The sequence below is a fragment of the Sinocyclocheilus rhinocerous genome, unplaced genomic scaffold (assembly GCF_001515625.1).
Source record: "Sinocyclocheilus rhinocerous isolate Xijiao unplaced genomic scaffold, SAMN03320098_v1.1 scaffold50, whole genome shotgun sequence".
NCBI classification, from domain to species: Eukaryota; Metazoa; Chordata; class Actinopteri; order Cypriniformes; family Cyprinidae; genus Sinocyclocheilus; species Sinocyclocheilus rhinocerous.
In genome coordinates, this window is record NW_015641057.1 from 1,730,920 (window position 1) to 1,744,805 (window position 13,886).

At 35.8% G+C, this 13,886-nt stretch overlaps 1 protein-coding gene across 5 annotated transcripts in view; it reads left to right on the forward strand.

Moving 5' to 3' along the window:
* The window catches only part of LOC107754483 (testican-1-like), a 216,949-nt gene that overhangs the window by 163,513 nt on the left and 39,550 nt on the right, over nt 1–13,886 (forward strand). For all 5 annotated transcript variants that reach the window (XM_016570945.1, XM_016570946.1, XM_016570942.1 and 2 more), the window contains 2 exons: nt 7,295–7,427; nt 13,319–13,433. In XM_016570945.1, the coding sequence (XP_016426431.1) occupies nt 7,295–7,427; nt 13,319–13,433 (248 nt within the window). The remainder of the gene's footprint in view (nt 1–7,294; nt 7,428–13,318; nt 13,434–13,886) is intronic.

Sequence of the window (13,886 nt, forward strand, 5' to 3'; positions counted from 1 at the left end):
AGATGCCACAGACCACCATATAAGATCATCCACATGCGAGAGACCCCCATGCTAAAATGTGAAAGTCTGCCTTTTTTAATGTATAAAGACCTAATTTATACTGTTAAAAAAATAGTACTATAAATATGTGCAAAATATTATTTGGAAAATATTAAGTTTTTAATATGTTACATTTAAGGATGTAACGATTACCGGTTTGACGATAAATCGTGATAAAATACCCCACGGTTAGTATTACCGTTTCATATTTTAATTATCACTATAACCGTATTCGATTACCGCGATTTGAACAACTGAGGATAAATAAATACTGTCCAGCACAGGGCTCCAGAGTGCGACCAAATGGGCGCATTTTGCGATCATTTTTTCTGCCGGTGCGACTAAATTACGAAACTGAAAGCATAACGAAATCACGCGACTCGTTTGAGCTGCGCAGCGCTTCGAGTGTGGAGCCTGGTTTATACTCGCCGCGTCAGGAACGCGAAGCTGCGTGCAGCAAAAATGACGTGAATATTGAGGAAACGATTATGCTTTTTAATTAAGAATAACAATGAATCCATCTTTTGTTTTAGTCTTAAAAAGTGAAATATGTATAGATCAGCAATCAGCAAGCAAATCAGACAATTATCTTTTCTTGTAAAACGTGACACCAAGATCGCAAATTTGAAAGTGAAAGCATCCGAAGCCCGACTTATAACATAGCAAAATAGAAACTCCCGTTCACAAAATTTAAATCACAAATAATACTGATGAAAAAGAAGGGGTTGAATGTTAACCACTTTCGTTTTCATATAACTATAAACTATGATAAAAGTTCATCAGCATGCATTGATTAATCCCTAAAAATAAAAATATTGCGACCAAATCATGTGCTGGTGTGACCAACTTAGTAAAAATTAAATTAGTAAAAAAAAAAAGTTAGGTGTATTTGTTTATATTTAAATATATTTTAATTTATTCATTAATTATTTAAATTATTTTAGTTAAATTATTTATTTAGTTATGTTTTATTTTATTTATATTCATCCTTATGCATGGGACCCCATCCTAAAATTTAAAAGGCAGCCATATTTTAATGCATTATAAAAAATATGTGAATATGTGTAAAATATTATTTGGAAAATATTAGGGCTGCACGATAAATCGCATGCGATATTTAACGCGCATCTTGTCAGTAAAGCCGTTCTGTAATCAGCGGTAAATCTCCATCACGTGCGTGCTTTCACATTGAGCAGCATTAACTACACAGAGCCGTATTTAGTTTCTAATATGTTGAATTATTAATTTTTTCCCCTACTCACTCTAGTACTGTAGTGTTAGTATTTTTTTATTTAAATAAATGATTATAGATTTTTTCATTTATTTTAATAAAATTATTATTATAAAATCAAATTATTTATTTTATTTTATTTCATTTCATGCAAGGGACTCAGGCAGCCATACATTTATTCATAAAGACCAAATTTATACTGTAAAAAAATATATATTATAAATGTGTAAAATATTATTGCAAAATATTTAGTTTCTGTAGTATCACTGTATAATATTCTATAGAGCACAGTTGGTTTTTCTTAGTGTTAAGTTTTTTTATTTAAATAATTTATTTATTAATTAAATATGTTCATAAATGCATGCATTTTAAAATTATTCAAATAATATTTAATTATTTAAATCATTTTTTTTTTTTTATCAAATTATTAATTCAATTTTATTTATTGAGTTTTTTTTTTTTTTTCCTGTTTTTTCCCTCAGACCCCAGTTTGAAAACCCTTGTGCTTGGATAATGCTGACCAGTTTTTTGATGTGGCTAATGCATCTATTACCAGCAGTGACTAACTAGCCAAACCCTAAAACTTTGGAAGCTCTGATTGGCTAGTTTTCTGGTGCTTCTAGCAAACCTTCAGCAGTTATTCCATAACCATGATTACAAATAATTTCCAGGCACTAGATGAATGAGTGTGTGTCCTTGTGTTTAATCGGGCTTTGAGGTATCTCAGCTTCTCCAGACTCACATTAACATTCCGTCGCTGTCTATTGTGAGTCGTCGTCATAGCGACAGCGGAACGTTGAGGGAATGTCATTCAGACTCTTGACTCCGCCCCTCTTATGTCCGGACAAACAAATATTAATTGTGTAATGGACATTCGAGCAGGTCCAAGAGTTTACCAAGCTAAATTACTACCACCCCCTTACATATGCAAACACAAAGTGCATGCTGGCATGGCAAATATCACGTCTGCCTGAGAAATAACAGCACGCTTATCCAATTAGAATGCCAAGCGCACTGCTAGCAGGTGATAATGCTGAATTGGTTAAGCTATCATTAATGACCAGCACATGAGGTGTAGCTGCCGCTCTGATCATTAATTTACACCTTAAAACACTGCGGTACATAATGCATGAATGTATGAAGAGTGCTGCTAGATTAAGCACAACAAAATAACACGTTAATAAATCATAAGTAGATCCGCACGGAATCTGCACACTTTTTTCCCAGTTTCTGCACTAATTATTGGGGAGAATCTGGCAAATGGATCTACATATGCTGTGAAAAGGAGCTGATGTTGCTAGTGTTAAAGCACATGTTCAATAAACAAGCACTTCATGTCTAAAACCTGTTAGATTTCTCTGGATGCAGTTTTTATGCGTGACTTGGTTCTTTTCCAAAATTTAGTGCACTACTTAGGCAGAATCCTAACTGAAATGAACCCTCATAATTGCCTGATTTGTAGCAGTATATGCAACATATGATGCTACTGTAGTTCTGGGTCAAAACAAGGTATTATCCAGGAAAACAATAAGCATAATATTGTTGCTTACTTTTTGATACAGCTTTGGATCTGGAACTGTCTAGATAGGCAGCTCACTAGGTTTTAGAACGGAAATTTCAGTTAAATTCAATTAAAGTGTAATTATGAAGAGAGACTCATACTGGTTGTATAAATACTCTCTTGCCTCAGTAAGACTGATTTGGGACAAGATTCAACACAGCAGTGAAATTTCCAAATAATTTTTTTTCCAGATTTAATTATTTTGTGCTCTTGCTCTCTCTCTCGTCATTTAATTTTTTTCTGGAATTTTTAATGACAAAATAACATTTTAGTAACCAAAAAACATATAATTAATTAAAATAATGGAACTAATATGATTTAACAACAATTTATTAAAAGTTTAATAAAATTACATACATGTTTGAGGCCCTATGAATTCTATTTTATTTTGTTTCAAATTCCATGTTTTAGTATATATAGTATATATATATATGGAAATATATATATAACTTTTCCTGGTTTAATTACGTTTTTAATAATCAACAAGCATATGTAATCAATTAAATTTAGAAAACTTATTAAACTTTAGAAAATCTTTAGAAAATTTATTAAACGTTTTTTTTTTATTATTATTAAGGCCCTATGTAATCAGTTTTATTTTTTCCCAATTTCTGTTTTATTTTGTTAAATTTGTCTATTTTATTAACCATTACTGATGATATTTAAAGGGTCTAATCAATTAAATTTAGAAAACTTATTAAACTTTAGAAAATCTTTAGAAAATTTATTAAACTTTTTTTTTTTTTATTATTAAGGCCCTATGTAATCAGTTTTATTTTTTCCCAATTTCTGTTTTATTTTGTTAAATTTGTCTATTTTATTAACCATTACTGATGATATTTAAAGGGTTAAATTCAACTGAAGTGTAATTATAAAGATTTATTCTCATGTATGGATAGACGGTATTTCCTCGGTAAGACTGATTTGAGAACAGATTCATCACTGCAGTGTAATTTCCTCAGTGCTGAGCTGATATTACAAATATACTTCAATATAACGCAATGAAGTGTGAATCACAGACTCATAATATAATGCACCGTAATGTGCTGTAATATAATCCATTAGACTGTATCCCGCTGCATTATCCAGCAGTTCAACATATATAGACTGTAAAAGCGGCGGCTCAAGACGAGGACTTCATAGTGACCAGAGAAAGATTCTGCTCATTCTCACTCAGTAATGTCTGTGAATGTGGCAGACGGACTGCTTCAGAAGGACTGGCAGTGAGTTGAGCTCATTAAGCGGCTGTGATTGGTCACTCGCAGCATTCGGCCTGCCAATATTTTTGTATAATGATGCTAAACTGTAGCTGCTAAATTGACCATTGTCCCCCTCAAATTATTTCCTAAAGAGCTGTGCGAGTTTCCAGTCGTGTCACTCCACGCTCTCTTTCCCCTCTCGCAATAAGATAATTTCAACTCGAATCAATAATTCATGTCTGCTTATTTATGTGGTAAGCACTCGTGTAATAAGTGAGGAAATGTGCAGTCAGCTAGTCATTAGCACAACATAAAGCCTTTCAAGGTTATATGAGAAAACTCAATTATATATAATGAACTTCTTCATATATGATAAATCAGTGGCGAGCACAGACCTCCGGAGGGGCAGGGGCGAAATGGCGTTCCTTCTGCTAAACATAAACGCTATTTTGAAGAAGGTGGAACAGTTGCTGGTCCACAGTGACTTCCCTAGTATTTTTTTTTTCCTACAATCAAAGTCAATGTGTACCAGCAACTGTTTGGTTACCCAGATTCTTAAAAATATCTTCTTTTGTGTTCAGCACAAGAAAGAAATTAACACAGGTTTGGGACAACATGTGAGTGAATAAATAATGACAGAAATAACGTAGTTCAGTAATCAGGCACTGTTTGACGGACTTTTCCGTTTTCGTGCGTGCGCTTTGGGTGTGCTCAGAAAAAGCACTCATCAGAACAGCACACGAATGAAACGTTTAACCAGGCTTTAAAGGGGTCATATGATGCGATTTCAAGTTTTCCTTTCTCTTTGGAGTGTTACAAGCTCTTGGTGCTGTTGGAAACTTTTTCCTCGTCGAAGCAGAGACCAGGAGACGTTGGGATATGTTTCATACAGAAGTCACTCTTTATTGAGGACTCGAGCGTCGCTGCAGTCATCCAAGTCTGACTAACGTAGTGATACATTGTAGTTTATATACATTTTAAGGGGGCGGGATACATTCCGTAGAGGTGGAGACCAGCACACGGATGAAACGTTTAACCATTAAGGCTTTAAAGCAAATGCAAAAAATTTACTTTTTTGATTGGGCCCGGTGCGAGGTAGGGAGTGGGGTCCCCCTCAGTCCATTCGCGATCGCGTTCCGGGGGGGGGGGGTTCCACCTCAGTCCGTTCGCCGCGGGGCCCGGTGCGACTGCACCAGTTGCACCCCCCTAAGGACGGCACTGATGTTAATGTATGTCGCGTCGTACAGTATATTGATTCGGCGGCATCAAAACTGCAGCTGATAGAATGTGCGCTGTAGCATGATACAACAATATTTCTTTGCAAAAGCAGATTGTGGAGACATTTTTATCGTCCACGTTCAAAAATGTTCATATCGCACACCCCTACCCTCGGCAGAAATCGCGGACCGGGGGCACGTAGACTGCACCGCAAGGGCACTTTAGCGTCGGACCTCAAAGGGGCAGGGGCTCGAGGCCCCAACCTACCCCCCCCCGCACACCACTGTGATAAATACAATTTGTAATGGATCATAGATGACACAATAAACGTCTAATACAGCTTTGTTTTTTCTTTTTCTTTTCCCCCCTGTACATTAGAATGTGTCTTGTTTATTTTTTCCAGAGCAAAAAAATTATGACTATCATAAAATTAAACTATATAAACTTTAGTATGATCACTTTTACTTTGATATATTTTAATAAGTACAGCTCAGAATGTTGTTTAATTTTTACGTAAATATATGTCACACTGAATGACAATGGAGCATGATTTCATCCATATTTTATTTTCACAAGTTATTTGGAACATTAAAGTAGAAATTTTACTTTGCTTTCTATGTATATAAAATCACTTTTTAAAATTTATTTTGATGCAAACACCAAAATGGGAGACAAAAGTGATTTTATATGTATAATTTAGATTTTATTTTTTCATTTTTAATGAATACCCTTATTCAAGGCTGCATTAAATTGATATAAAAAAGTGACATTAAAGACATTTATAAGGTTACAAAAGATTTCTGTTAAATGCTGTTCTTTTGAACTTTCCATTTGACAAAGAATCCTGAAAAATAAAATGTATCACAATGTTTCCACAAAAATATGTTTATGTGTGATGATTATGTGAATGATTTCTGAAGGATCATGTGACACTGAAGACTGGAGTAATGGTGCTGAAAATTCAGCTTTGCATCGGAGGAAGAAATTACATTTTACAATATAGTCACATAGAAAACAGTTACTTTAAATTGTAATAATATTTCACAGTATTGCTATTTTTGCTATATTTCTGATCAAATAAATGTAGCCTTGGTGAGCATAAGAGTCTTCTTTCAAAAAGTGCCACAAACATACAGCCGTTTATCAAATCTCTGATATTGTCACTGATCTGTTAAAGTGCTTCTGTCAGCCATGAGATACAGACAGAGATCATGTTTGTTTATCACCGTCGGATGATCACACTTCACGCTTTCTCTGAGATAGTGACATTTTGAGTGTGAACAGAAGTGACATTACAGACATCTTTTGTCACTTTCTTATCTCCAGTATGTGTATGTTTGTGATATCTGATCAGCCGGTGTTGTGCAAGATTTCATCTCCTTGTAAAATCCCTTTCGGATTCAAGAATTAGCTGTTTGTAATGTCACTCACATCTTGACTGGGCCGTTGGCACAAGGCTGCAGGTAATCAGAACTAACTTAGTACGCTAATTGATGAGCTACTAACTGTAGGGAATACAGGACGGCAGGTTAGTTTTGCAGGGTAATCAGATCCGTTATCATACTACACAAGATAAATCTTTAATTTGGCCATTTATTGAATCAGATGATGTGTCAAATATAATTTAAAAGACATTTAATTGCTTTATTTTTATAATATACATTACATAAGCCATAGTCTTACTGTAGGATTCCCAATCAGGAGCTAAACAACAAGTTTAACATCCCGAAACTCCAGTTTTACTGAGAAGTACATACTACTATACACTAGTAATATATTTCTCATTCAGAACATGCTGATTTCATATTCATTGCTGTCTTTTTGCATTTTAATATTCACAGACACTAGTCCACATCATGATTTGATGTTTTTTTTATATATTCACGGAAATTTGCCAAATTCTGTGACATTCAGTCTATACCTGGATTCCACGATGCCATCCACGTTTTCCACATTAAAGAAATCATAGGGCCCAACAAAAGCAAAACCAAAAAAAAGCCTATATTTCTGACATTCCCCACTAATTTTCTCTCGTTCTCTTTGTAGCATTAAACCCAGGAAAGGAAATCCCCCACATAAGCGTTGGATGGGAGCTGTGAATCATGGGAAATGTAGGCCATGTCCTGTAGTTCACTCCAGCTTGGTGTGCGGCTCAGACGGACACACATACTCCTCAAAGGTGAGATATTCATCACTGTTTACATTGAGTTGAATGAGCTGATCCCATGGCTTACCAATAAGAACTTAGTTTAGTTTAGTTTAATTTAGTTTAGTTTAAAGGGGTCATCAGATGCCCATTTTCCACAAGTTGATATGATTCTTTAGGGTCTTAATGAAAAGTCTATAACATACTTTGGTTAAAATTTCTCAATGGTAGTGTAAAACAACACCCTTTTTACCGTGCCAAAAACAGCTCTGCACACAGCAACCCGTTTTAGTGCATGTTTCTTTAAATGCTAATGAACTCTGCTCACCCCACCCCTCTCTTCCGTGGGGTGACGAGCAGACTGTAAACTTCAGCCGTGAAACTGGCTAATTAGCACATTATTAGGAAAGGCGATTTGCAAAGATTCATAACGAGCCGTTCTCATGAGACTATTTACTTTAGCCGCATTTAGCTGCGGAGCTTGCTAACTAGCACGTTATTAGGAAAGGCGGTTTGCAAAGATTCATAAAAGAACCTTATACTCACTTTTTCTGTAGGTGAGGCTGGATCACGAATGATTCACGCGAACATAGACGTATTTAGGTAGATAGGGGGGCGCATTCCCTTCAAAATTAAAAGTAATTAACTGCATCTTCAGCGGCTCAGATGACAAGAGTAAATGACAACTGCTATGTTCATTATTACATCCAACAACAAAGCACCTCAATCTCTTAGGAGACATTCTTGTCTACTCCTGCTCCATCGTCGAAACAATGGCGGACTGATGACAGCTCACACAGAGCGGGTCTAAGGTAAAACGCCAGTGTCAATCAACAATTGTGGGAGGGGCCTGGGTCTGTGCTTGAACGGCTTGATTTGAGAAAGGGGATATTATTTAAAAAAACACTGAGTGGATTTCATTTCAAACAACTTGTAAAAGTGAATTTTGCATCCAATGACCCCTTTAAATTTAGTTTAGTTTGTTTAGTGATTTATAAAGTACATTTAAAAATAAAATATGTTGAAACCAAAGTGCTGTACAGGAAATATAAAACAGAATTAAAACAAAATAAAAGACTAGACAATGTTCAAAACCAGGGCTCAGAACCGGTTCAAGGAACGAAAATGAAAACCGGAAACGAATGAAATTTTGACAGGAACAGAAACGAAATCAGATTTTACAGTTCCGAACAGAATCGAAAATTTGAAATGGCCATTAACCGGTTAATAATGTTATTTTATCATTCCATTTAATATTTGAAATTTGCTGTCAACCAATCAGGAATTCAAGTAGTACGGCTATGCAAATGTGAAGCTAACGCATCCAGCCCGTGAAATGCCCGTGCTCAGCTGTAAATTCATCATAGGTAAGTCGCAATGTCAATGCATTAAAGTTTATCCGAGGATAGTGTAAGATGGATTCAACAGATCACTCACACCTGCAGCGCTTGTGAACAGAGACAACAGAATAAAACTATAGGCTTACATAAAAAGGAATAGTCTATATTGGCCTATACACGAAATGTATTTCACTTAAATCATTGACAGATTAACAAAACGAAAGAAAAAAAATGTGCTGAGTTTCGGTTTATTGTGATGCAATCCAAAGTTCACGGAGAGGAAAACGAGACAGCAGAAAATAGTTTTCTTTATTTTGCAAAAGCTTTACAGTTTTCTTTATTTTACAGTTTTAATTCTTTTTCAAATATTGACAGTTTTGAATAATGTTTTGCTTCTATCTGAAACATTTGATTGTCTGCATTTTATGTCATGCAGACAATCAAACAAACTGGACACAGAACAGCTGTTATCTTTAACAGGAAGATAAAGCTGAGTGTCGTCGGAATAGAAATGATAGGATAAGTTGTGTCTCTGAATAATATGACTTCGAGGAAGCATATATAATGCAAAAAGAAGAGGACCTAAAATGGAACCCTGCGGAACACCTTAAGAGATTTGAGCACAAGATGAGAAACATTCCCCTACATTAACAGAAAAAGTTCTCCCCTTAGGGTAAGAGGCAAACCACTCAAGCACAGACCCCTGAAACCCAGCTACATGACTGAGTTTTTGTAAAAGGATATCATGATCTACTGTGTCAAATGCTGCACTTACATCAAGCAGGATTAAAATACAGCTCAACCAGAGTCAAGAGTGAGTAAAATGTCATTGGTAACCTTCAGCAACGCAGATTCAGTACTGTGTCACTTCCTGAAACCAGACTGAAAATAATCAAAAATACCAAAAACGTTCAGGTAAGATGAAATCTGAGAGTAGACAAATTTTTCCAGGACTTTTGAAATAAAAGATAGTTTAGAAATGGGTCTGTACTTATTCATAAGATACTGATCAAGATGATGCTTTTTCAACAGGTATTGTACTATAGCATGTTTAAAGTGTCTGGAACCCTCCCATTGACTAGAGAACTATTAATAATAGAAGCCACGATTGGACTCAACTGTAAAAGCCTCTTTAAAAATATGTGAAGGCAGAATATCAGAAGGGCAGGAAAAGGGTTTCATAATCGAAACAATATCACACTAACTAATTGTGACTCATTTCCGTGTTTGATTAAATGTAAAGTGTGTTTGTGTTGAGGTTCAGGTGAAATAAATCTGATCAGAGGAATTTAACCTGAACACTATCAGGCGCAGGATCATTGTGTCCCAACGAGGAGAGAGTCACCTTTAAATTCCAATATCAGCGCACAGCTCTCTCTCTGCTGTTGTAAATGATGCAGTGTTTGGTGATAGATGGTTAGGTGGATGAACTGTGTCCTCTGTTGATATTGGATTCTTGAGTCCTGCGCAATCCCCACTCCGGCTCGAGAACAGAGAAAAAAACCTGAACCTCCAGCACTACCTGTGCCTCCCATCTGTGACCGCACCACTTTAACCCCACCCACACCATTTCCTTCCCTTCAGCTAGAATGAAATCAGATGTGAGAGATGGAGTGAGAGAGAGACTTGGTCTGAACAGATAGAGCAGAGAAATGAACAGCGCATGGACGCGGTAGATATGTGAACGGCTGTTCTGATATTTTCAGCTGTAGAATCAGTAACACTATATATAGAATGATTATCATAAACAGAAACATCCATGGTCTAATTATGTTCAGACAAATGATGGTAATTTTCATAAGACAAAACCAAAATTAAATCTTTATGCACCATTAAAACAAACTGAAACTAGACTGAAATGGAAAATCAGCATAAAAAAATAAAAGAATATAAAATACCAATATTAAAGCTCTATACACCAGTTAAAAAAACAAAGGAGAAAAAAAGCTCTGTGCACCAGTTTAAAATGGAAAAATAAAAAACTAGACTGAAATAGAAAACCAGCATATGAAATACAATATTAAAGCTCTATGAACCACTAAAAACTAACTAGACTGAAACAGAAATATATATATATATATATATATATATATATATATATACATATGATACATGTTTGTTTTGTAATATATTTCTTTTACTAAACTAATTTACATCTAGATGGATGGATGAATAAATGTACAATCAGTAGCACTATACAGAGAAAAAATATCATAAACAAAACCATCCCCTGACAGAGTATTTTCAGACAAATGACAGTCAATTTCACAAGATAAAACCAAAATCAAAGCTTTCTGCACTATTAAAACTAAAACTACCAGCAAAATAACATAAAAAACAAACATTTATAATTACCCCGATACAGACTTGTTTTATAATGTATTTAGCTACTATCTAGTTTTCTAGTATATTATTTACTATCTATGCTATCTGGATGGATGAATGGATGAAGTCACATTCAGGTCACATTATGAAAATAAAATGGGTTGTAAAAGCTGTTTCATGTTGTTTGCATGTATTATAAAATGGAGTATATGTCAGAAAGCATTGATCTCTAACGTTTTCCTTGACAGATGTGATTCACTTCTTTCTCTGAATGCATTTGTGTTGATCTGAAGCACTGAACAGACTCGTTATTGAACAAAAGACCCTTTTAGTGGTAAAATAAGATGCAAGTCTGAAACTGGCAGATTATTTTTCATTGATATGCACACAAACAATGTTTGAATGCCGTGTGTTGTTCAGGTGAGTCTATTGTTGAGGTTTTAAAGGTTATTGGAAGGTTTAAACACTCATCAGGATGAAAAAAGTAAATAAAGCACCACAGCCATGTCACATATTTATTTATTTATTTCTCTTTATTCTCCATCATTATGGAATTATTTGTAGCACAGTAGCAAATGGCCTTAAAGGAATAGTTCATTTATTATGGATTATAGACTCATATTTTTTCCAGATGCTAGAGTTTAAGTTAAAAGCATCTTAATGACGCCATTGTCTCTTACAAACATGCAGCTTTTCACTTCACAAGACATTAATTGATGGACTGGATTCATGTGAATCACTTGTGGATTATTGTGATGTTTTTATCAGCTGTTTGGACTCTCATTCTGACGGCACCCATTCACTGCAGATTGAAGACACAAACTCATCTACATTTTGGATGACCTGAGAGTGAGGACATTTCAGCAAATTTTTAATTTTGGGTAAACTATTCCTTTAATAAGTGGTGACAAACTCATTCTATTCCATAAGCTCACATTTTCAACATTCTGATGTCTCGATATTAATCAACAGGACTGTCTGCTGTTTATTTAAAGGGGTCATATGATGTTGCTAAAAAGAACATTATTTTGTGTATTTGGTGTAATGAAATGTGTTTATGCGGTTTAAGGTTCAAAAAATACATTATTTTCCACATACTGTACATTATTGTTTCTCCTCTATGCCCCGCCTTTTTGAAACGCGTCGATTTTTACAAAGCTCATCGGTCTGAAAAGCGAGGTCTGCTGTGATTGGCCAGCTATCCAGTGAGTTATGATTGGCCGAATACCTCAAGCGTGTGACGACGCGGTCCTCCATAAAATGTGCTGCACACATCTGGATATTTGGGTTGAAGTGTTCTGGAACAGTGTTGTAAATACAACTTAACCACTGATTTCTAGTCGTGTCCTCTTTTGGAAGGCCAAACAAAGTAGTTTCGCTTTCACAACGAAACACAGCGTCACACACGGCGGGCTAGAGTGAGCAGCAGCCGGCGGCCTAAAGTGAGCGGAGGCCGGCTGGACTCCGCTTCGTCCACAGTGAAAGCCGATCCGGCGATCCACAGCCCGAAGTTGATGTATTTCCTCAGCGACCAGCACGGATCAGCTGCAGACATGACGAAGTGGATATCATCCTCTTTTGGAAGGCCAAACAAAGTAGTTTCGCTTTCACAACGAAACACACAGCACCTTCACGACATGGCGGCGGCGGCAACAACAATACTACAGCGAGAATAAAAGTTACGCCTTCTTTCTTTGCGTGAACATTTGGGCGGCGTTATGCAAATCTTCCCACATCGTGACGTAGACATGTGGGGGCGTGTTAGAACGAGCCATTTTAGGAGGGCGTGGTTGACTCTTAACTTTTATGAAGAATATCTCTTTGGATTTGAGACTTTAGTCTTTGCAACTTTACAGATCTTCTTTATGCACCAAGAGCTTGTAACACTCCAAAGAGAAAGGAAAAATTGAAATCGCATCATATGACCTTTTTAATTGATTCTGCTTTGATAAATAATGAAGTATTTCACTTGATTAAGCACTATAGTCTGATAGTCTAATCATGACATCATCTTTAATTAAAAGACAAAGAACGCAGCAGATTTTATACCGTTTCTGTGTGATCAGATCTGACGAACACAATCGCCTCACTTCAAAGGAACTCAAATCTTGTCATCTTAATTTGATAACTCGTATTTTTCTCCTGGCTGAAGAAACAGACTCATTTCACGAGTGATAAAGCTCAACGCTCGGGCTGTGACGGTTAAATGCGATAATGTCTCTAAATGCACTACCCAGAATCCTCTCTGCTCTTCCACAGTGTAAACTTGAGTTCCAGGCCTGCAGCTCGAGCAAGAGCATCTCTGTGAAGTGTGAGGGTCCGTGTCCCTGCCTGCCAGGACAGGAAGTCATCAAACCACACGCAGAGAAGAACGGTGAGTTATTTCCTGTTTGTTAGGATGTAGATAGTACCGTTTACTGTCTGAACAGAGACTGTCTGCACCGTCAAATTGTAGATGATGAAATCTGATCTGTTTGAGGTCAATAATTGCTGTATTTGCCTTTGATTTCTATATTATATATAAGGGACTCTCAAACATTTTTGTCACCTGAATTCATTCAGTTTCACTACCCCTGAGATTTTAAGTTCATATTTCTAAAATATGACAAAACTTTTGCATGCTCACGGTACTTTGATGTTGGTTAATAGACAGGGTTGGGCAAAGATACATCAAAATGTATTTTAAAATAAAATACCAAATACCTTCATTTTAAGTGTATCAAAATAAACTACAAAATACAGCAGCCACACCATGTATCAAAATAAACTACTGTATTTTTGTATTTTAAAAATACTAAAAAATACTTTTACAAGGGAGCATGAAATT